The 25,631-nt window shown below is 39.4% G+C and overlaps 1 protein-coding gene across 2 annotated transcripts in view; it reads right to left on the bottom strand.

The window, feature by feature from the left end:
- FAM53A (family with sequence similarity 53 member A) overlaps nucleotides 1-25,631 on the bottom strand; it is a 68,811-nt gene that overhangs the window by 16,768 nt on the left and 26,412 nt on the right. The window contains exons 3-4 of one of the 2 annotated variants that reach the window (XM_032186549.1): nucleotides 23,714-23,768; nucleotides 20,667-21,469 (exon numbers count right to left, since the gene is read on the bottom strand). In XM_032186549.1, coding sequence (XP_032042440.1) covers nucleotides 20,667-21,469; nucleotides 23,714-23,768 — 858 coding nt within the window. The remainder of the gene's footprint in view (nucleotides 1-20,666; nucleotides 21,470-23,713; nucleotides 23,769-25,631) is intronic. The other variant, XM_032186550.1, reaches the window with a different exon arrangement.

Below are 25,631 nucleotides of genomic sequence, written 5' to 3'. Positions count from 1 at the left end.
TTTCCAGAGGAGAACTTCTGCAGAGCTTCACCTGCTTCTTTAGGAAGTTGGAAGCAGCCTCTTTAGCAGGTTGGAAGCTACAACTGTTCATGAGCATGGTGCTGGATGCCCCTATCTACATTCTACCTAGGTAATGATGATGGAAGAAGGGAGAGAAAAGAATAACAACCACAAGCAAGTTTCTGTGAAGTGCTCCAACATCCAGGCAAGGGGACACTGAGTTGTGCACCAGTACTGATGGGTACCCAAGTATCTACTGAAGTGAGATCTACCATTCCTCATTCCCCTTATGCCAAGGTGTACAGCAGGCAGTGGCTCCATTACTCTGAATCCCATGCAAGAACATCAGGGCCTTACGGAGATAAACTAGAAGCTTCTGGAAATAAACTACAAGCAAATCTTCTGAGCTGATAAAGGCAACTGATGACAACCTGAACACATTAAGCTTCCTCTCCCCTACAGCTAGGGGCAGGCAGGTTTCAGAGACAGCATTTTCTCTACCACCAACATTACAAAATCTCCAATCAATCTACATCAATAAATAAGAGGAAAAACCTCTTTAGTTCATCCTTCCACATTTCCTAACATTATGTCCTTCCATGCCTTACAAGAGGATTCAGGCTTCCCAAGTCTAGAAATACACACATCCAATTACAACACTGCTCTGTTAAGAACGGTTGGTCCCAAAGTCTTATTAATTGATGTAGTTGGGAGGTTCACAGCTGTAGGGTCTAGTTTGAGAAATGAGTGCATATTAGATTATATAAAGCAGTATTTCAGAGGCAATGAACACTTCCAAGTTTTTCTAGACTTTTTTTTTTTATAATTTTATCATAGAGAAACAAACACTCAGAAAGCCATCCTAAACTATAAACATTTTCTTGCACAATAGCCAATGTAAAAAAACTACGTGGAAAGTTTCAACACTGCAATATTTCCAGTCAATGCAAACTATAGATACCACCACCTAGAGCATGTAAGTAACACCACCTAGAGCCACCGAAACTGAAAGTTACCTAAGTTACCTATTTTCAACAGTCCTCAAAGATTTACTCAACATTTTATCTCACTGCATCATGAAACACACCAACCTTTGTGCTAGAGGTGCTTCACATTCAAACCTACTGATGTAACTAAGAATGCCCCTTTTTGCAACCCCTGTGATATAAAGATATTGGTACTTCTCAAATTTTAAAAGGAAAATGGCCATTACCAAGTGTTGGCACTTAAAGAAGTGGTCATGGCAGTCAAATGGGAAAAAGGCACTAAGAGGCGTGTGCATTCAAAGCTACTTTACAAGTCATTAGACTTAAAAATTCACAGCCTTCCCTACTTGGTAACTGTGCTACACAGGCAAGCCTCTACTAATTTGTATATCAAGGCCTTGCTAAAACTTGCCCACTTAAAATAGTTGTCAAACTCACAGTATCCTTCTGGAAAAAGGACATTTTTGAAGACCAAGTTTCCTTTGGCAATACCCTGAAGTTGTTTGTGTGAAGGAACATTGGAGCTCTTTCTAAAATCAAACTTGAGGGTGTTGCCCTCCTACAAGGAAAAGCCATTTGAAAGTCTCAAGGTATCCTTTATCAAATTGTCCTGTGTACCTTGCAATAGTTAAGCACAATGCAACTGAACACAAGTATAGGTATTGAACTCTATGATCCCTATGGCTCCCTTCCAACCCAGGATATTATGATTGTGAGTTGACCAGCGTTCATGCAGGTGGAAGCAATAGTTCCAGCAAAGAAGACAACTACCAAAAAGTTGCAAAAAAAAAAAAAGAAATACCCTTCCCCAGCTTCTGAAGTATTCTGCAGGTTTTCCTTCTCACATCATTCCTCTTTGTAATGCTCAGAAGAAAATTTTTGATGCAAAATGATTTAAGTGAATTGGCAAGAACATTAGCTCTAAAAGGTTTAGTTAAGTGTAACAAAATGTTGAAATCAGGTCTTAGTTTAGATGTCTTTATCAGTTTCTATATATAATTTGAGCACTTCAGTACTCAGGCACTTAAAGTTGACAAGCTTGCCATATTAACCCCAATGGTAGTTGCTTAGCATGCAGTTGGAACAAGCCAAAACTTGGGCTAGGAAATAAGGTCCTCCAAGTTTCACAGTTTAAAGTCAGAAGTATTAGTTTTGTTACTACAGATTTGTCAATAAACAGTCAGCAAGTCACATCTTTTCACCTAGTAAAACAAATCTTAATACAAAAGGAAATGTATCTATTACTTATTGACTTTTTCTACCTGCAAATTCTATTTCATCTCAGACAACTTGGCACTGGGCTAGAGTTCAGAACAGCTTTCCAGGAGCTCCATTTTGTTCTTCATGCCTTTGCTATGACAACAGGACCTCATCTCCAAGGTATCACCTTATTTGCTAGTTAACGCAAATATTTACTTGAACTATTTAATTGTACATTTAAACCAGACAGCTGATGCCTGATCAAAGCATTTTCCTGAAGTCAGGTACACAGCATAGCAGATGTGTTCACGTGGCAAAGCAACCGCAAAAAACCTACAGTGTGGAACCTACATCCTGGGAACAGAGCAGAGAAGCTATATCCGTGACAACAGCTCATCACCCATAAAAATGCAACACCCACCAGTACCAAAACAACAGGTATGAGTCCTCACTTAATCCTGTGTTGCCCAAATACAAGCTTTTTCATCCAAATGAATGCCTGTGATCTCAAGCACTGAAGAGCAAGTTCAGAACTGGCTCCTTCAGTTGCACAAACACAAATCAGACTAGAGCACTGTTCAGGAACCACAAAACCCAAAGACTCCAGGACCTAGGGAAAAGCGTTAGGATATACATTATTTTTTGGCCCTTTGCTTGCACTGAAAGAGAGGATTCTAAAAGCCTAGAAATGAGGCAACTAGCAACATTCAGAAGAATTGCAGTCTCATTTACTACACGTGATTTAGATTGACTTGTCTGGAAATGACAATACTGACTTCTGTCATAAGGAGTTCTTGAATTTCTTGAATTTAAGAAAATCACTAATCTTGTCTTTGAAATTGTACACTATGTGAAAGTGTACAGTAAGAAAATCATTCATTCAACTACTTGATTTTTGGAAAATCCCCACATGCACTCCAGGAACATTTGAAATCCTAACCAATGGAGTGCACATTGCTGTCAAGTATCTTTTTTTCCTCCCTCCAACCCCACCAAAAAAAAGCCCCCAAGCTTAAGAGAGACTCTCAATACTTTCTACTCCCAGATACTTCTGAAATAATGGAGAAATTCCCATTGCCTTTTGCAAACTTATGCCATTCTTATTTTAAAATGGAAATTCCCCTCCACATACACACAGCTCTCCAACCTTATAATTTTAGCAACATAAAAACTCATTGCATCTGCAGCTGCATTTGTTATAAGCCTATTTTGCTCTTCCATCAAAAACCCACAGCAGTCATTTACACTGAAGTAGTCTTACTGATACAAGTAAGAAACAAGTCGTTTTCTGTAATATGTTTATACACCACACTGAATTCAAGAAGTCTTTCTGAACATCAAAAACCCCACAGAAGCCGAGTTTACTGCACCGCTCCATCGAAAGCCTAGGACCTCCTTATCTCCTCTGTGTGTACCGATCTCACAGGAAGTTTCTTGGGTGGAGACGTGAAGCAGTTTTAAAATGCCTCTAAACCGTATCTGAATTACTAGCACTAGTTCAGTTTTCCTCCACATGCTTGTGTATGCCGTTCAAAGCACCAGACCCAGATCAGAATAGGGTTCCAGAGAAAAACCACACTCCTGGCACATCTTCAGCCCTTAGAGCCTCACACAACCCTCAGCACAGCAATTAGTTGCAACTTCGAGCATATTTTTACCCACAGAGACATAATCAAAGCAGATTAATACACGTTACCATAAGCAAGATAGGTAAGGCAGCTAAACAACCAGACTTTGGTCCAAGGGGGCCCATTAACAACTGCATGACACAACTCGCCATGGAAGTTACGCCTTATCCCAAAAGAAAAAAGGGTTAGTGTGGTTTTTGAAGAACTATGACATACCACTTGGCATCAAAAGCCAAAATAAAGTCTGTTAAAACCCCCTAATGGCAAAGTCGAGCTGCCTACAAAAAAATAAACTAAGCATAACTAAGCATCGAACCTCAATTGCTTACTGTGCAGAGGTAGGTAGGAAAGTTCAGAGCATCTTAATTGTTTCTTCAATATTCTCCTTCGCATCCATGCAGTGAATGGAAGCATTAACACGTGTACCATGCTTGAAGTAAGTAAGTTTGCTCCGCTCTTATGCTATCTACCTCAATAATCAGCTAAAACCTCATATATTGCTTTTGCCAGACATATACAGTACTAAGAACATTGAGTAGACATGAGAGCTAGCCAGCACACAAAATAACTGCACAATGATGGTGGCTACGCAGATAATGCACCCAAAGACTGGTTAAAAGGCACAAAATTGCCCAAAAGAGTACATCACGCTAACACAGCTCACTAGATAATGCTGAGTGGCATCAGCCACATAAGGGAATGCTAGAATACTCGAGAACCAGATTGAAATGATATCATGGACACATTTATAGAAAAGCACGAGGTCATACTATCAAGCTGCATTATGAGGAATTCATCAGTTGGAAGGGTCATAGCAGGACAAAATACAAGTAACTACAGAGAGCAACACAATCCAGCCATAAAAGGAGAGAGAACAAAGCAAAATCAGGCCCAAGGCAGAATTGTAGTGTTTCAAGGGTAGAATTTGAGGTAGGAAAGGTTCATGGCACAGCTGTTTGAAAAGAGCCCATTTTACATAGTCTATGGGAAAAAGAGGACAAATAGCAATGTAACTTCTCTAAATGTGCATATAGTAGAAGGATCAACTGGAAAGGAAGAGCTAAGGAACTAGCTCTAGAGATCATATTCATGTAAGGGCAACTGCTATAACTCACCATGAATCAGTTTAAGGAATTGCTCTTAAAATCTTATCTATTTTCTAACACAAGTCAATTGGGTTGGGAATAAACGTTAAAACTCAGTTTCACCTATAACCCATATTAGCTGGTGCTCATATGCTGTTCTTAAAGAAAAAAAGACGTCTACTTCTGCTTTATACACTTGTGTTTTGCAATGTGTTGAGGCCTAGAAACCTGTGAAATCGCTTTCAACAAAAAAGATTTAATGAGTTTGGCTATGTAACAACTCTTTTTTGGAGACTGATGTTGCTATACTATACAATCCTAACCAAGAATGTTGCAGAAGAGAAACCATGGTTGGGGGGAGAGGGTGTTACACAAGAACAAGCTTATCACAAAATTTCAAAACATATTTAAATACACCACAGAAAATGTTCTGAACACAAGTTGGTCAGTTAAGGGTGAAAGCAGCCTCCTACAAAATAAAGTGTGCTGAGAGCTGGATTTTAAATACAGTGGAATAACAAGGAAGCAACATTTAAACAGCCTGTGTGACAGGCTAGCGCTCTTCAGCAAGATCTTCATCTCCCTTGAGGAAAACAACAGTGAATGGAAACATCTATAAAAGGAACCTGCCCCAAGTTCCCTAAAGTGAAGCTTCACGTGTCTGGAGCACAACAAGAAAAAAAGTGAAATAACTAGGAGGTGGTACATTTAGTTGACCAATTAGCTTCCTAAGGGGACCAGAAAACGCATATTAGGACTAGAAAGTTAAGAATAGAAAACAAGGGTAGAAAAGGCATCACGAGCATGCATGAATGAATACTAAACTCAGAACAGGCCATCTTGCTTACTCCTCTTCAGACTTTTATCATTCACAATTTAAGTTACAGAAGTTAAAAAACAGATGCTGAAGTCATTAAAAAAAATTCTTAGCTTAGTGATACTCAAACCCCTTACCTTACTTGTCAGGGAAATGAGTATCAAGCTCTACCTTAATTCTGCATACAAGATGCCTGTTCATTAGGAGAACAATAAAACAAAGCAGGTATGGATCACAACAGTGACTGATCTCCTTCCCTTTCTACATATCAATTCCAGCTTTAACACTGAGGGATTTAACACCATGCATAGTTTGCTAACATTTCCATTGAGGTTTGTTGCTAGATTAGAGATTACAAGATTACAAATATGACTGCTAAAGAAAAAAAAAAAGTATTTCAACATCCTGCCATTCCTTTTCATTTCCTTTCCTGTAACCCTCACTTCTATCCTTGAAATTCATGCTTGGAAAGTGTACAGTTATTCCTGTTGTAACTTTAAGGTAACACTACTATTATGCATTGCAAACCATTTTCATCACAAATTTATACTTGATCTTTATACCAAATGGATACAGATCAAGTGATCCCCATGGAATAAATGACACAGGATCTATTTCATAGTAAGGGAAGACCTTAAAGACAGAGGGGGGGGAAAAAGTGAGCAAAGCAGCTAACATTGGCAAGCAGCACATTTTGCAGTATTTCCCATTAAATATGAAGAACAAAAAAGGTCTTTTTAGTAAACATGGGAGAAATTCAAAGCATCCCAAACCTGTCACCCATTATGTTTTGCAGGCAACGTGTTGTAATACTAGTTTGAATCTCTTCTATTTAGGTCACAATTCCTTCTACTCCCACAAGTTACAGTGCAGTGCTGTAACATGGATGGAGGAATACCCCCAAAATTGCCACTATTAGTTGGAATGAACTGGGCAATTTATTGATTTTTACTTTGTATGACTGACAACTGCTTTCAATACTACTTAGGACAAGAGTGAATGAAGTTATTTTGCAGCTGTGCAGAAAACTCCCAAGGTAGATGATCTAGCATATATCAGCAGACTTGTACCTGAAGAAATGGGCATTTATGCTTTGAAAGACGTTAAACCAAAGGCTGCACCAAAAACAGTTTCACAAATAGCACTGCTTGGGGAAATAACTGGGAAAGACAGACATTGAGATTTATTCACAGAGAGCATAAACTGAAGAGGATGGGGAAGACTTTTCTTCCCTCCTCTGTGAAATCCCAGGACCCTCTCCTGAAGTATCAAAGTCTGCTTTTTCCACCCATTGCTTTAGGGCAGTCAAACTGCTGACAGTAGTAAAGAAAAACATTATCCCCAAGCTCTGCTTGAGAACATAACTGTTGGGAAAGTTATTTTGGGAAATTCTTGTACCCTTTTGCCACAATCGTTGCTTGCTGACTGTGCCACATAACCTGTTTGCAATGGTAAAATCATGGCTCCCCACAGGTCATTTTCAGGCCTTGGACTAAGACAAAAAACACAGAACCATGTTAAGTTGATTACAATTTAAAGCAGTAATGTTAGAGATGGAGAAGCAGTCATCCTGTAAATAGTTGTACTAAAAGATAAGTGTGTCATAACCGGTACTGTTTCAAAAAATTATAAAAATTATCATATTTTAGAGTTTTTGTAGTGGTGTTTTTTTTTTTTTTTTAAATAAAAACAAGGTCAGGAAGGGACGAATATAAAATTTAAGCCAAGACAATTGTGGGTGGGGAGATTGAAGGAGTTCACATGGCTTTACAGATGCTTAATGCTCTCAGGCCTGGTCCTCAAGCATGCAACGGCCACACTTGAGTCATCCTGCAAACTTCAGGGTTACCAGGTCCTACACCTCACTAGTCAGGGAGTATTTCCGTAGCTTGCATAAGGCAGCCTCTGCAGTCACACAGAAGTGGCTCAGTAAGCTCCTGTGTTCCTGTGGGAGCCACAGATTCTACAATCTGTTGGTCACGACACTGCTCAGAGGAGGACCAAAAAGTCAGGTCTACTGCATCTCTGGTACCTACTCACACTTATGATGAGAACAGAGGGGGAATTTAGCCATGCTCAACACCAGGAAGCACGGTCAGTTTTCTGGGCCCTTCTCTAAAAAGGAATCTAAGCAGGATTTTGACACCAAATCACACAACGTGAAAATAAAAATAGAAAGCAGCATGCCTTGATCTCACAACCAAAACCAATTCCTCCTGCTTCCAACATCCAGCTCTGCCACGCTCCCTCCAAGCAGCGCTAACAGTCCAAAACTTCCTTGTGCTTCCTCATAAGCACATGTAGGCACACACAGATCCAGTAACAGGGAAAGAAGCTGGCAAAACTTGGGAGGAAAAAAGTTCAGAGCACATGGAATTAAGTCATGAGACATCATGCTGGCTTGCCAAATTCTAGCAAACAGACATTATTTTGTAAGGATGCTTAACTGCCATTTGACAAGCACGCTGCTTCCCAGTAGAACAGTTGCATACTTCAGGGTTGTACCATTTAAGATTGATTGCAGAAGAAAGAGCTTTATGTGCCCATAGAAAGGTTTGTTTGCTCAAGGCCTGTTACCTAAAAACATCTCCAAGTTCAAGTACCTACACTATTTATTTTACGAATGCAGCTGAGGACAAGAGCATCCAATTCACCAGGAACAGAGGCAAAGACAAGAGGCTCTCCAGACCCTATGTCACAACCCATCAGACTAACCCCTACAGGCAACAGCACTCGAGGTAAGAAAAACAGTAGTGCCTTTGGAAAATAACTAGGTCAAGCAAATGCTCTGCTGCGGTTAGAAAACCTCAAGGCCACTTCTTAACAAACTTTATGACCTGTACAACTCCAGTCTGGAGCACAGTCATCAGTTATGTTGCAGTACAGAACTTAAATCTGTGCTTGACAGCAAGAGCATTTAACGTACAAGACTGAAAAACTTATCGTCTGATACAGCTCAACCTAAAAAACTACTTCTAACTAAATTAAGGGCTTGGCTAATTAGCAATTACAGCTATAAGTAAAAGAGCTTTTACTCATGATGGAGGGAACAACAAGATCTGGATTATCCAAGCTATATTATTTCTATAATGAAGCCCTGGATGGACAGCAACCCCCTGCCTTCCCCACTCTCTTATCTATGACCTTATCTAGGTCATTTTTCTTGTTCATGGTAGCAAAACGTGAAAGCATCCAATTTAACACCTGCATCATCTCCAACAGGCTGGCAAAACTCAGATTAATCCTCAAGTATTAATACAGAAGCCACAATAAAGCAAATTGAAATTAACTGGTCCTGTTTATTAAAACAGGATTAGAAAAGCGAGGAGTTTAAGCCTGGTATAATCTGAAGGCACTGGGACAGCACATGCTGGTCCTGCCTAAAGGCTGTCATTGAAACAAATGCTTGCTCCCATAGGTCTGAGACTATGCTACAAGACTCAGATGCACCCTAAGGGTTCTCTTCAGCAGAGCTTCCTGCTCCGGAACGCCTAGAAGTTAAAGATGCTATCTGGTTTGAAAGGCCTTCATTCACAGAAAGGCACTTCCTTGGGAAAGCTACTGAAATTAACAGCTTCAGTACCAAAATATCTTCATCAATAATAAAAGCTATCAAGGAACATTACCAGTTTTATACCAGCTGCACAAGAGCAGCACCAGGTGCACTGAAATAGCACAGATTCAGACAACCAATTTTGTTCAGAGTCATTAAGTGCCAAGGGCAAGACTCTCCCATTTAAACAGAAAGCAAGCACTGATGATTAAGCACCCTAGGCTACTCAAAAGAAGGCCACTACTGCCAACTGGAGACTCCTAGCTTGCTGAAGTAATTATTTGTAATACTTTAAAACTAAGCTAAAGTTAATTCTCTCAAGAATGATTAGGTGACTTCACTTGAAGTTTAAAATAATCCTTAATATAGAAAGGATATTTTTCCTGCTCATCTAAATCAAGTATTAAGCTAGTGGCATATGTACACCAATGGAGTTGTTCAGGCACTTGTCTCCTAACCTGTAATAATGGCTTTTTTTGACCATTAAGCTTTGATTTCCACTGTCTGAGAGTAAATTCACAAGTCCTAAATGGGGAAAAAACAAAAACAGGTAGTGCTGTGAGAACAATTCCCATTGCTTTTTTATCACGATCAAAAAACTGACACTTCAGACTCGGTACATTAGATCAATTTGTAAGTTGGGTACTAAAATGTTTTTTAAAACCATTCCACAGAATGGTAAAACCCCTGTCAGATACTGAAGCTTAGTGGGACCAGGACATTTTATTTATTGTACTTGAGCAGTCCCACAACTCCATTATTGCTTCCTCATATGGAAAGTTCTTAAGGACTGTCATATTCTGAAGGCTGGCAGTCAGAAGATGACTCATTTGCTTTGAGACAAAACATTACTAGCAAAATATAATGTCTGTTTCAGACATTGTAATCACCATTGTATTTTAAAAAGGGAAACAAGGAAAAGGAATTCAGCTTCCCTTCCTCTGAGTCGTCCCCATACAAAACTCAAACCACAGGGGTGGCGAGGGGAATATGGGAGGGAAAAAAAAACAAATAAAGTGGTTTCTATAAGCAAATCTTAATTTCAGTGCAGATTTCACTGTACAACACCAATATGCTAAGAGACAATCACAAAGCAGCACAACTTCTGGTAGGACATTATCACCAACACCTGCTGAAAAAAGAGATCATCCTCTCTGAAAAGGAAGTGTTCCACTAAAGCTGCTGCTATTAAAAAAAGGATGATACAGCAACCGAGAGGCACAAAACCCATTCCCAAATTAGGAGTACTCAAGCACAGGGGAAGTCCTATCAAGCATTTTATTTAGCATCCCCAAACCTCTATGTCCGCTCGTCTGCTAGCACAGTCAAGTTGAATCTGCAGCAAAAGGCTTCAGATGAAAGCTGCTTTTCAGTTGTGAACAAATCAACTTGCACAATGGCATTTGCTTAAGTGTACCACTGAAATACCAACATAAGAATTGAAGTGTTTTGAGAACCCAACCTCAGAATTACGCAACAGTGGATATGAAAAGAACAAAGTGTTTCACAGCTGACATATCTTCATTTCAGCAACAAGACCAATCAAGAGATGAACTAATGTAAGTAATGAAGGAGGACCTGTAATTCAGAGCAAGGAATAACAAATTCAAGTTCCCAATATGCATTTCACTGAACTGCAGGTGGGGAAGATGTCTCATCTCTGCTACAGCCCACATTCAAAGAGCATTTGGAGGAAGCTGACAAGAACTGCAGTTTCAACACCCCATTTTGTATTTGGAAAAGGTCACACTGCTCAGCTGTATTCAACTGCATAGCTATCTAAACCAGGAAGTTCAAGAAATTTAAGAGCAAATAGAAACTTTTTACCTTGTAAAAATATAAGAGAAATGAAAGCCTTTAATATAAGACATGCTTCCCTCTTTAGTTCGCTGGACTCATCAAGTATCAAACAATGAGGATCCAATCATATTGTAGTCTACCACTTCACAAGGTCTCCTATTCTCCTATATCTTGCTTTTGTAATAATCGCACTCGAATTACCATTGTTCTGACAGGAAACCCTTACACAAGCAGCAACACTGATTGCAAACAGAGGTTCACAAAGACTGTTCAAAAGAAAGGCTAGTTTAATTCTACAGGACAGGGACAGTCAAATCCCCAGCTGAGTTGCATGTTACCCACACCTGAATAAAGCCCCCTCAAGTTTCACACCAAAAGCTCACACACTAGTTCAGCAGCTACATACCATAGCACTGCCTGCTACCCTAAGCCTTACGAAATTCATTTTCAAGTTAACCTGATCTGCTGTTCTTACAGCCAACACTTAGAAAGGTTTTTTATAATGTTCTCATCCTCTCTGAAAAAAGTGGTATATAAACTTTTAACTTTCATTCACTTTAGGAACCTAGACTCCTTTCTCACTTCCATGAAAATTTATCACAGCACAGTAAAGAACTAAAAATCACACTTAAGCCTACACTTCTGCATCAAGAGCAAAAGCTCCCAGCATTTGTTCCCTCCCTTCAAAGCTGGTCATGGCACAAAGGTCTTGACTAGACAGGGCTGCTACACAAGTCTTGGTGGAAGATGCAGCTCTTTGCACAGGAGTCATTTGGATTTCACCTGGTACAGCACTTAAATTTAAGAAGTTAAAAACAGGTACTAGTTATGCATGTCTTCACTCCAAATCACACCAATACAGGCTTTCCTCTTCTTTGATGCAACACAGGTTTTTGGCTTGAAGTTTTGAAGACCGTGGGTTTGAGTGCTATTGTTTTTACCTAAAAACTTCAACACAGGAAGCACCATCTGTGTAACACTTCACAAAGAAGAGTAAGACTTAGGAAGACTGAAAATGTTCAAAATTAGTATTTTGTGGAAAGCGATGATCAACCTATTTTCCAGGATTACTTTGAACAGCTTTAAGTTAAGAGAATGAGAGGAATAACCTAAGTATTTGATTGGAAAGAGGTCTACAAGAGCACTCTGCCCTACCCAAGTCCTCAGAAGACTCTGCGGAGTCCCAGTCCTTGACTATTATTTCACACAGCAAAAATTCATTCCTCCTTACCTCGCATGAGGCATTCCATCAAAAAGTGCATTCATACCCAACATTTTCACAAAATGCAGAAGAATATACGGACACTGACTCCTACTCTCTAGATGCCATAGTTAGGGCCTGCTAGCCCTCCTCCTGCAGGAGCTGCTTTCAAATAGAGACAAAAGGAGCTCTCATACGTTTTGTTAGCCAGAGGATAAAGCAGCTTCAAGCTTTATTTCGATAAAATAGTATTTGTTATCATGACAGTGGGGAAGAGATTCAAAAATACATGCTGCTATTTGAAGTGAGCCTGAATACGTTTTATAGCTTATAGAGAAACTGCCATGGCTTCCCACAAAAGACTCTATCTGCTAAGGAAACCACATCCCTGGAGGCATTTAAAAGGCTGCAGTGGACAGAATTAGATATTGAGAGAAGTAAACATGAATCAACAGGAAATTAAGATGGATTGATAGCCAAATGTAAACAGTCACCCACATGAACATCAACTCAAACTACCATACATTTTCCATTTAATCTGAGGACATAGGAAGCATGTAATCACACTACACAGCAGTGTACTGCTCAGCTTTGAAAGAGCTAATCCAGCCTACAATCCAGATCAAAATACTTCAAGTTTACCTGTTATCCAGTCATAAATGCAGACAGCTCAAGAATATCTGTGCTGTCACCAATGAGACTGGTGCTGTGACCATCACTGAAGCTGCCTCAAGAAGGTTTTTTGTTTCAACTGCTACAGGACAGCAGCACACCCTGTTCCTCCCCCAAAAGGTGGTCTTCCCTAACTTGGTAATTCACAGGATCACAGAACAGCTTGGGTTGGAAGGGACCTCAAACACCATCCAGTTCTAATCCCCCTGCTGTGGGCAGGGGCACCTCCCATTAGATCAGGTTGCCCAGGGCCTTGTCCAACCTGGCCTTGAACATCTCCAGGGATGGGGCATCCACGGCTACTCTGGACAATCTGTTCCAGTACCTCATCACCCTCTGAGCGAAGAGAGTGAAGAATTTCCTCCTAACATCTGATCTATTTCTCCCTTTAGTTTAAAACCATTCCCCCTTGTCCCATCTTTGTCTGCCCAAGCAAAAGGCTTCTCTTCATCTTTTTTGTAAGCTCCCTTTAAGTACTGAAAAGCTGCAATAAGGTCACCCCAGAGCCTTCTCCAGGCTTAACGTCCCCATCTCCCTTAGCCTTTTTTCATAGAAGAGGTGCTCCAGCCCTCTGAACAACTTTGTAGCCCATTCAATACATTCTCTAGCTTCCAAGTTCATTTACAATGAATAATACCTTGACCAAGCTCTAGCAGAAGCTGAATTGCATTTCCTTATTCAAAACCCTGCAGGCATAGCAGCAGTCTGCTTCCACTCTACTGAAGCTTAGAAAACCTACTAGTAGTTTATTGAATCCATTTCCATTCAGATATCGGTCCTCCAAGTCACAAGGCTGCCGTTAAAGAGAAAAACATTTAAACTTGGCACAAGTTGATGTACTTGGTCCTCTGCACTTTGGGCAACATCGTATATAGAACAAAAACAGTAAAAACACGTTTTCCTCGAGGTCCGCTGCTGAATATTACTTTTCAGCTATATATTAAGTTTATACCTAGAATTATACAACCTGGATTTCAACTACTGATTTACTCAGCCGGACAACTTTGGCACCTAACTCCTTCCCTCTGAGCAAGACCATTGACTTTTGAGCTTAAATTACTTCATGCCTTTGAAATAGCAATCATCTTTTGCTTCCTTGTTTTATGATCACTTATAGAAATTATTACCACAGTGGGGAAAGAAAAAAGGCCCCAGAACCATTTTTTAAAACAAAGGTAGGCCAGGATTTACTGTTTTTCTTCTCCCAAATATGAGGTTAATGCTTATTCCTAGATGTGCCTTGAAGTTTTCAAACAAGAACCAAAAATCTGTCCCTGGCTTAACTGCTTTATTCACAGCTTAATCTTATAAAAAGGGAAAATACTGGCAAATTAGCTAACACTACAGACTTAGATTTGCTGTCACTCTGCTGATCCCAACCAACCCCAGTCCAATCCCTTCCTACACAACTCATTTGTATTATATTTCCCATAAAACATACTCCAAGAGCCAAGGCCTTCCAGATTGCCTCAAGTCAGAAGATACACGCCATACAGTGCAAGGACATCCACCACCCATTTTGTTTGAGAAGCAGTGGTATGTTCCAACACAACCACCAAATTGCAAAGTGCTGGCAGCAGGTAGAAGAAATGAGACCTATATTCAGACCATGAAGTGCTGTACTAGATAGACAGTATTACAAGAGCACTGCAAGAGTTTAAATGAGTTGCAAGCATATTAAACACCTCCCCTAAATCACACTATATGGATGTAGCATGCCAGGCAGAGAACAGCCTTTGCTGACTTCACTGTTTCTACAAGTAGAAAATATACCCACCTTAAATAACCTGTTTGTTCCTATTTTGACAGGAGGCTATAAGAGATGAGCTTTACATAAGCAAAGGGAGGTTTATTTAAAGCAACATGCTTACTATTTAAAGAATGCAATCTGAATGAACTTCATAAGCCAATACTTAACCTACTTGAACCAATTGAGGCTTGACTCCCTGGATACCCTGCTAGCAGTTACTTCACTACACTATTCACACATGTGGTATTTTGCTTTTTATGTCCACACTTGAATTCTACTTCTAGCTACTTGTGCAGCTTGAGAACACAGATTACACTACAACAAAAATGAATTGAGGTGAACAAGGCTATTGTAACTATGCCTAACAGCGCATACCTGGAAATTTTCTACACAACAAGAATTCAAAGAATCCAGGCGAATGCTTCAGAGCTTTGCTTAAGTTTAGTGTGAGGCCACAGCCTGGCTAATTCATCTACCTGTCCACTTAACGACCATTACAATGGCCTCAAAAGGTAACAGAAAACCAAACTATTGCCAGGCAGATGAATTGATACCACTAAAGTGTATCAAAACTGCTATCAACTAGTCTCTTTAGCCTCATACTTTTGCTCTACAAGTGATACTGGTCTTGCTGTTTCAGACAAAGTTGACACATCTTTACGACTCCAGTGCTACCTTCTACAAGAAATCCCCCAGGTTTTCTACAAGAAAACCACAGCTTTGTAGATTCACAAAGTCATTATATCTCCAAAAATGAAGCATAAAGCAGAACCATAAATAACCATAAAGCAGAAGCAATTTAATTTTGACTTTTAAGAATTAAGTTATCCAAGTGTTTCAGTGATTCAAGATTTTATACTCCAAGAAAAAACACTTAAAGCATTTGGAGAACAGGATGGATAAACAAGAGTTTACAAAAAAAAAACTGCTATGGAATATTGCAGATCCAAGACAAAGGGTTAAAAACAAAACTGCTGACAGACAACGGATCTATCAGTGGGTCTCAGACCGGACCACTGATGCACATTTCGGAGCCCCCAGGATGCACACTGGCAGAAGCCAGGCCCTCTTGCTGGAGGAAGTATCACATTGCACATTCATTGTTCCCACATGCCTCAAAGCAGCTGTTATCCATCAGGCAGGATGCCAGGCTACACAGAATTTAGTCTGACCTGGCGTGGCACTTCGGGCCTTTCCCTGTACCTAGAAAAGTCACTAGTATAAAATCCAGATCACGTCAAAGCATTTCTATGAACTCAGAAGCCTCCTGATGCTAGGAAAATACTAAACAACCTCAGCCCAAGGTCTTTCACTGTTTAGAGACCCCTTAAAGCTTTCTATTTTGTCTTCTCTCTTCTCATCTCCACCACCTCCTCTTCCCAAATCAGTACTGCTCTTTGGAGGAGGACAGAAGGGCACTGAATAGGTATGGCAGCAGTTTGGCTAAAAACCACTAACACCATCTCCAGCTTACATTTTTGACCACGACTAAAAGCACAACATGCCACACTATTTGTTAAAGGTTAGAGTATATGAATATCTTGGTACTCTTTTCTTACCGGGCCTTGACTGATTTATATACATAAAGGAGTGGCATTAATGTCTGGAATCTTGTAAAAATTAGGCTTGTTGAGACTAAAAAACTCTACACCTTAATTTGAGAATTTAAAAGCTATCCTCAATCATATTTGCCAGTAGTTATTTCATGTTATTTCAACACAGTTAAAATAATTGCAATTTATGCCTGAAGATATTACAAGAAAGCTAGCCTTCAAATAAGCAAAACAGCAACATTTGACTGTACATAGGACACTGCAACTCCAACCCTGCCTAGTTTAAAAGGTATCCAGTGTTACTGCATCAGATGCCATGCAACTGAATTGTTGAAACTACTCTTTAATACAAGCCAGCTGTCTTTATCCCAGTAAAAATTTAAACAAACCAAAGACCACTTCAGACAACACATTTAAAAGGTTTAAGCATGATACCAAGCATAGTTTCTTTTGGGATAGAAAGCAACTCCATGCCTAAGGGTTGGGGGAAGAAGTGCACAAGTATGTTAAACAAAAGAAAGTCTTGAAACTATGCTGTGTTTGATCTGAAACAGAATAAAACATCACTATCACAAGAAAACTTGTTTATTTATTGAAAAGTATGTGCAACATCTTGGCTGTTCTTTCTCACACCTCTTTCCATTGTTGCTAAAAAGGATCAACAGATGTACATCTACACAAAGCTGAACATCTGAAAAAAGCTCAGTTTTCTGGAGGAGAATTCTTCCTTCCAGTAAAGAAAGGTTTCTCTCTCTCCAACTGCAGTTACCTGTCTAAACTCCACCTTCACTTATTCTGCAACCATCTGTTATAGAGGCTATTAGCTGCAGAAGAATGAACATCCAGAGAGGCTCCTGTTTGCCATGCAGACATCTTGAGGCATCAGGATGATCATATTCCTGCTACAAAGAGAGAGGACCAAATATCTAACACTAGAGCCAACCTCTTATTTGGGCAGTTGTGAACAAATGCTGAATAGGCACATATACAGTGTACAACTATTCCACAACCCATACATACAACTACTGTAGCACACCAATTGAATTGTCATTTTGAGTCCTTAGGGACTGAAACAATGTGATAGATGTTTTCATCATTTACGGGTCTTTTCCGCTTGTTTTTACAGCTGTCTTCATATTCTAGTAAGCCTGAAGTTGTACAGATTTTTATTTTCAGCTTTAAATCCAGAATAAGATCCTTCCAGAATTTAACAGGGCTGTACAATGCTGGTCATCAGCCCATCTGATCATTTTGTTTCTTGAATATTAGTGTTGTTTTTTTTTTTTTTAATTTAAGACATGGTATTCTTTTCCCAAAAGAGCATAAACTAAAACAGAGGGGGTACAGCAAAGTGGGAAGGTACTTAGAAAATATTAAGGAACGCAGAAAGCCGTTTATTAGGAGCTACCTGTTCTTTCCTTTTTAAATGGTAACATAAAATTGAATGTTAAAGAGGCAATACCAGAAGAAAGTCGTTAACAAGTGTAGAAGCCTGAAGCAGACTAATGAGTTTACTCACCTAGGAGCTCTATTTAAGCTTAGAAATAGCAAACCTGGCTTCCACAATTAGCTTATTTTGGTTTTTCTAGCATGTACATTTAGTCAATCCAGCTTGATAGCCAGTATGTTTGCTAGACCTCAGCTAGAAAAAGACTTATTTTGTCAAGCTTCACCTAAACACACAGCTATTCAAGAACTTCACGCCCCAACAACAGAACTTACTTGAGTTTTAGGTAAGTCATTTAGATATGATACATACTGATTTGAGAATACTACAAGCTCAGAAACCTTGAGCAATTTTGGCAGGTGTTCTAATGCCAGCCTCTCAGGAGTCAAATAGCATTGGGAGAAATGGCTGCAGACCCAAAAAAAATATTCTTCACAGTTGTGGATCCAGTACTGCACTACCATGTACTGCACTCTTTTCTCTGCACCTTCAAATCTACAAGAACATGGGTCAATTATGACTTACACACAAGGAATACTAATTACCTGATTACTGACCTGTTTTTTGGGTAAATGTTTGACAAGTTCTGCTTTTACAAAGATATGAGGATATCAAAACATTTGCAATAAAGCATAGAGCACAAATCCCTACGAACACTTGTTTTCAGGTAGGTATTTCATAAACTGACTTAGAAGTGAATTTGAAATCACAGAAGTAGTATTTTTGGAAACAATAAGGAGCCCTCAAAATACATGAAAGAGGTCTTATTGAACTTCTCCTTACCGTAGTCCTGTCCTTCACTGAGCTACATGCAGATGTAGGACACACCTACATCTCCTTATATGACACTTCATAGCAAGTCTTCTGTGGTATTGGCTTATAATAATTTGCACAACAGTAATTTTGTTAAAGTTTATGAAGAAATGTTTAAGACTACAATTTAAGTTTCAAAGCATATACATTTGCCAAGAGTTTGGGTGTGGAAAACGCAGGCTATGAAAGATAAATTTATAACAATGTAAGATTCAGTAAACTGCTATTCTAGAACATTCTTGAAAGCTTAATTCAATTTTTGCTTGAAATATGTTCAGCACTTGCCTAGTTCCTAAAAGTATTTTCATTAGTGTTTAGCTCATTTTAAATAATTCATTTTCAAAACTATACTTTGTGCTTTTGATTAGGTACATAGCAGTATCTTTATAAGATTCTACTGAAATTCTACTGAAGCAACGAAAAACCCTGTTGAGCCTTGACACCAGAGTGAACTTCGCTGCATAAAATACTCAACTTATCATGAAAACAGCTTTCAAAATAGGTCTGACAGCAAAAAGTGATCAAGAATGCATGAATATTAGTCTCATGTACTCTTAAACTCAGCAGCAAACTTAATTAGCTAAAAAAAACTTTCTATAGACATGGACTATACCAGGTCTTCTCCAGATACAGTAGCGTATGGATTTAGAAAGCATAACATCTGGACAAACAAAACATTTGAAACACTGAATATCTCTATAACTGCTTGCATTCTTCAAGCTCATCTAGCCTAGAGAGCAGCAATTTCTAAATTTTATAATCAGTTTAAATAAAGGAATCTGCATTAGAGCAGAAAGGCAACTTGAAAGGCAGATCCACTAATATTTCTGGAGCAGATTATCAACCTAAGCTCAACGGTGATTAACAGAAAGAAACACATAAGACCTAACTAGCACACTTGCATCTTGACCAAAACCTAGAACGTTGTCTACGCATATCTGGAACAGAACTGGTTACCAACCTTGCCAACAAACAAGCTTCTTGTTTATTCATTCTGCATTGCTTACCAAAGAAGAAAGTCCTTTAAGCTATTAAGGAAACTGTTTTACAGAGGTAGAAGCTAAGGACAGATGCTGTCATGCAGACTTTTAGCTAAGTGAAGTGGAAGTAAATTTGCTACTTCAGTGAACACTCCACAGTAGACAGTTCAATATTTCACTAGTACTTCTCCCCAGACATTCTTACGTAAAGGCTACTAATATCCAGGTACCACAGTTTAGACATTTTAGCCACTCTATTCAGTGATCCAGTGCTAGTTTGTTTTGCTTTAAAGCACGGTTCATCAAATGCAGAGACACTGGTGAAGAACTATTTCTCTTCCTTACATTTTTATTGCTACTTCTGCAAACTGTCTCCTCACCACTAGTGCAACAGCTCTCTTAAGAGGACTACTCAAATGCCTCCCATATGGTATCTACTGAAGGCAGTTGGAGCTACACACTCAAGTGCAAAACGTTCTTTGACCATAACATGACTCAATTTTACACCTCTTAACTCTGTAGACACAAGTTTGAAAATTGACTTGTGCACATGTATTTGTATTGCAAGTACAGGCACAAACTGAAGTTGTTTTTTTAAATCAGCATCTCTACTCAGAGCTCTACTCCCCTCATGTAAAAGTAACTACAGTAAAACACTCCTCTATTGAACTGGAGCATATACAGTTGATATATTAGACCACTGTTTTCATTTCTGACTGGTTATCAGCAGTTTCTTAAAGTTAATTCTCTAATACAGTCTTTAGTTGCTCTTACTTAGGTCAATAGAATTACTCACACCATACTGGGAGGCTTAACCAAATGGATTTGCACCAAGATAACACACCATTGTACGCTGTTCTCTGGGAACACTGTGGCCTAACTTTCCCCATGGCTTTCTTGCATCTTAAAAAAAAAGCCATTTTTCTTCGGCTTCTGCTTCAAATATTTTTTCATAGCTCCATATATTTTATATTGAGCAGACTGGACTTCAGGAAAGATTAAGTAATTGACTATTGGGCACAGCACTGGCAAATATAAGAACCCTGCTGTACTGCTGAAGTTAGTGTGTATCAGTACTAACACCCAAGCAAATGGAACAGCTACAAATTAGTCTGGTTTATCTACAGATAACCTTTCTGCAACATCTCCTTTCACACACACTGAGGAAAGTAAAATCTCACCCGTGTCATTTTAAAAAAGTCTAACGATGGCCTGTTCCATCGTACATCCTCCTCCCGTCTGCGCTTTAGCCGGCTTTTCTTTTCGTTCAGGACACAAGGCTGAGAGCGGCATCTCAACAAGCCCTGACGCCGGCTGAGCTCAGGGGTGGAGGTGGGAGTGCTGTTGGCTGAAGGCAAGAGATTTCCTGTCTCAGTGATGTGCTCCTGCGAGAGGGAGAGGCGGCGCCTTGGGTTAAAGTCACAAGGCCCTCCGGAATTCCAGCGGGTACTCGAGCTCGTGCTTCCCTCGCTGCTGTCCACAAACCCGCTGCTGGCTGAGGAAGGTCTGGGTACTGGTGATGTATTGAAGCTGGTGATGGTGAAGACGTTATTGAGCGACAGTATGTTTTGGGGCAGGCTGATGCTTGTGCTTCTCTGCAAGGTTGCGCTTCCATGACTGTTGCAGCGCTGCAAGGTAGCGCTGCCGCCGCTGTTACACCGTCTCTTTGACACGGGAGTCCAAACCTTGGAATTGCCGGGTTTCCAGGGCGAGCGGCAGCGAGCCAGCTCATCTGGCTCCGAGAGGGACCTACAATGGCGTTTCGTCGGCGGGGCCAAGGGCTGACCCGAGTTTTCGTTCAGGTTTAATTCGCTTATCCATCCTGACACCATCGACGTACTGGAGGGTTCCTGCTGCCACTGCAGGCCACCATTACTGGCAGGGCCGGTGCTGAACGGGCACACAGGGAAAGGGTAAGCTGAATTCCTCGTTGGGTCAGTCTGGATTGGGCAACCCCCATTTAAAGCTTTCCAAGGACTGTCTTCTAAAAGCAAGAGAAAGATATGGGTGAAAAAGGGAAGGAAAAAGACTACTCATTTTAAGCATAGTTTACGTAAAACTGTGACTCAAACTCAGGTTTAGAAACATAAGCCACAAATACCCAGGCCTTCATCCAAATTTCAGAATATAATTACAAAACGGTTTCAAAGGTAGAAAGTATGTCAGGAACTAACCCAGTATACCTGTTAATTCTTTTTGCTGTACATTGAAGGATTAAAGCACTGTTTTTCCTCAATAAGTAAGTTAATTTCCTAACCTGGTTCCTAGTGCACACCATGTACCATAACTAAAGCCTGCAGCATTGAACCTAAAGCATAACCAACGTGGATTAATGAGCCTTGTGAAACCCCATCAGGGATTTTTATTTTTGTATTTAAAGGAGCAGGGTAATTTGTTCATAGACTGCTGTCCTTCATTTGGCTGTAATGCTTTTCCATTAAGAACACCTTACTAATAGAATTGTTCCAAAGAGACAAGCATTCACATCCGACAGTGTGAACGGCTCTTCTTTAAATTAGAAACAGTATAAAGTTATTTCAGACTGCAGAGTATTTCCTTTTTTGCTCATACTCAAAGTGTCAGGAAAAAAATCTTTCTTCAATGCATAAAATAAAGCAAGGATCCCTTAAGAACCTCCTGCAAGTTTTACTGTGAATACAGACATAACACTGTGCACAGCTTCTCATCTGAAGTGGCAGTGCTGGGTTAAAAGAAGTCTGCCAGCGAAGCCTCTCACTCTTTTGTAAAGCATTTCTTTGAGAACATTCGGCACATTTTACAGCTGTTCCTCCACATTATACAATGAAGTGTAAGAAGAACTGCAGCAGACTTTGGATTTGTAAATTGAAAAGCAGCAAAACTGTTGGCCAGTTAGCAACGTTTCATGCTTGGTTAGCAAATTTGCTAATTTAAACCAATTAGCCAAGAAAGTTTCACTTATCCTAGGCCTAAAGAAAGAATATTATTTAAAATATCACGTTTGCTAGGCCTATTTTAAAAACCTAGAAATATTAGATTTTATTAATATATATATTTTTTTTACAGTTGGCTGTCCAAACCAACTTTTAGAATAATCAACAGATAAAAGATACGCTGAGTGGCTTTAAAAACTGCAAACCCAAATACTTGTACATGTTCCATGCCCAAAGTATGTCATGGATTATCCTGTTTATTTGGATCTTATTTAAAGAACACCCTATTGTCTCAAAATCATTTAACTGTGCAGACAGCTGGCCTATTCAAACAACATGTTTTATTAGAATTCCTCTGTCCTTCCTTCTCCATTCTTTCAGATGGGTACAACCACATACTGTGCTTTGCCTTAAGCATGTAAGCTCTTCAAGGCAGGGACCATCCATAATTCAATGCAAGTAAAATAGCCAACACAATGGGATCCAGATACTGTTTGAAACTCCTTGTATCTACTGTAGGATGATTTGTTAGCTTGGACTGGCCTGATTTTTTTTGAAAAAGTCCTTAGGAAGCTTTCTTCTAGGCTGGGAAGCTGGTTTTAAGTTTACTGTAAAAAGTCAGAAGCTGCGCATGTGTTCTAATCATTTACATGGCACCAAAAGTGGTATTTTAAGATAAAGTACCATTTCCCTTTGGAACACCACATAACCAAGCGTCACATTTTAAGGGGAATCCCATGCAGCAAATAAAAATCGTCCATGCTTAAAGACAGGACGGAACATGCAAAGCTTCAAATCCATCCCTTTATAAGGCAGTATGAAGTTCAGATATCAGTAATAGCATTTCTGGTTTTGCTAGGTAAAATTTACTCTTATTTTAATAGGACCAAAGGGGTGCTGAGTGGGTGGGGGAGCTAGATACACTTCTCCCAAGGCACTGGACTTCAGCTTATGGTTTGCATCATACTAGACAGATATTCTGTGTGGCAAAGCACACAAGAAGGTGCGTAAAGAGGTGAGTTTTCTTGCAGCAGAGAAGCCTGAAGGGATGTTTCGCATGAATAACAGCATTGCTGGGCTTCTGTACACCATAGCAGATATTGAACAAAAACGTGTTACGAGGGCTTTTACTATGCAAAGCAGATCACAAGTACAAAACTAACAACCAGCTATTCCCAGCATTGTTCAGAGACCAGCTTAAACCAGCAGGCTCTACAACAGCATGCTCCATCCCCCTCACCTTATTTACAAAAGAAAGGCTGCTGGCTATACCAATTACCTCAGTAAAACACAGCTAAGGTTTCTGAAGAACTTACCGTTGATTTCGAAAGGGAACAAGCTGCCACTTTTGTTCAGCTTCTCAGATGAGTACTGAAATCAATCAGAAAAAGAGTTTTAACTGTGTGAAAGAGTCAGCATACACACCTCAAGGAAAACGCATGCAGTTTTCAGTTTCCCTATATGTGCCTCTAACAACCCTCCTTAAAAGGACTGGGTTTTGCTGGTTCTCTTAAAGGAATTCCTGAAGAGCAGATCTAAGTAAAATCTAAGTGAAATCAGAATACATTATGAAAATATCCTAAGCAAAGTGTTTTGAAAGTTGCAACATTAGCCCACGTATACAAGGTTCAAAAATAAGAGTGATAGATAATTCACCCTCAATGAAAAAGCACTGATTCAATTCTCATTTCAATGGAGATGAAACTACAATTTGACAACTGGGTTTCCATGTTCCATCTTAAGGATGAATTACAAAATACTTCACCTTAAACTAAGGACACATATATCTAAATTAAAGATTGAAACTACTAAGGGTCCCCACCATGAACATTATTCAAATCAGGCTTTACTAGCATTTTAAGTGTTCTTAAAATCAGAAAGATGTTTCAAAGTGTTTTCTTAATTTCTTAAGGTATAAAAGCCTTAAGAATCTTTCCTGTCCAAAACTCATCTTTTGCAGGCTGAGTTTCTCATGGTTTGTAAAAGCCATAACTTAAAACAAGATTTGTGTGTAAAGACCATCAGAATTTAAGATTAAGCTTAGTCAGTAGCACCTGTACAGTAACACAGGCTCATATGCAAAATGCTTTCCATCTTCTTAACTAATTTCACCTAGAAAACATCATCACACAAAAGCCTCCTAGAGACCCCAGATTTTTCAAGCAAGCAGCTTGTTTTCTGGCCTCTTATAAAGAGAGCTATTTTATTTAGAGCACTTCAGTCCCCATCAGATCCCAAGGACCATTCTTTACTCCCCTCCAACAACTCGAGATGGGTAGAACACTACTTAAAAGAGCAACACATTTTATGTAAAACCTTATTTTTAGTGTATAGCCAAAGAACATGATAATATTATCCACAGACTTCCTTTCCACATACAAAGTTAATTTTTAAACAAGCATCCTTGGGCTACAAAGCTTTTCTTTCTTGCTATGTAAGAAGAAATTGAATACCAGTGATGTATTTAAATCCTTGAATTCCTCATATAACATACAGACACTAAGCTATAGCTATATTCCCTTGGTGGTTATGTTTTAGAGGTAGGGAATGAAAGAACTGATGAAAGGACAGACAGCAATCAGATTTTTAATCTTATTTCTTGTCAACAGTTGCATATATGAAAAGCTATTTTGCAGAACTTTTACTTAACACTTGCATCTACAAATGCTCCGTTTTAGAAAAATACTTTAAGGACATAGCAAAAATCTGGAACTCCATTGGATTTGCAGCTGGTTAGCCTTTCTCAGATGATTTAAGTAGGGAACTTGACAGCAGGAGCTATCACTTTTACTATCTTGCCTTTCTTAACTGTCATTGCCAGTTATATAGTACAAACATTAATAAAGCTAACAACAATTTAAACAGCTACAAGGATAGCATGCAGAACAAGAACACACTGAGATAACAGTAATAGCTGCATTTCAGCCATCTCCGAAGGACAAAGCCAAATTACAGATACTTCAACAAGAGGTTATTCAGTAAACTTCTCCCTCTCCAGTTTTCCCAGATCAATCTACTCAACTACCAGATTATAGCTAGGGAAAATCCCTTTTTGGGACCAGATTCCATGTTGAGAAGTCTTAAAGTTACTGCACCTCAAACCACACAGAGAAGGACAATAAGAATGACTTAGCCTGTGTGCACAGTCTTTTAAATAATCCTTAACAATTAAGGTTAAGATCTTGGATGTTTAGAAAGAAAAGAACCTTGAAGACAGTCCTGTGTGGCAGTCAT

This window comes from Aythya fuligula, chromosome 4, assembly GCF_009819795.1.
Source record: "Aythya fuligula isolate bAytFul2 chromosome 4, bAytFul2.pri, whole genome shotgun sequence".
Lineage (NCBI taxonomy): Eukaryota > Metazoa > Chordata > Aves > Anseriformes > Anatidae > Aythya > Aythya fuligula.
The sequence above is the reverse complement of the archived record's forward strand: the minus strand, read 5'-3'. Positions and strand labels throughout refer to the sequence as shown.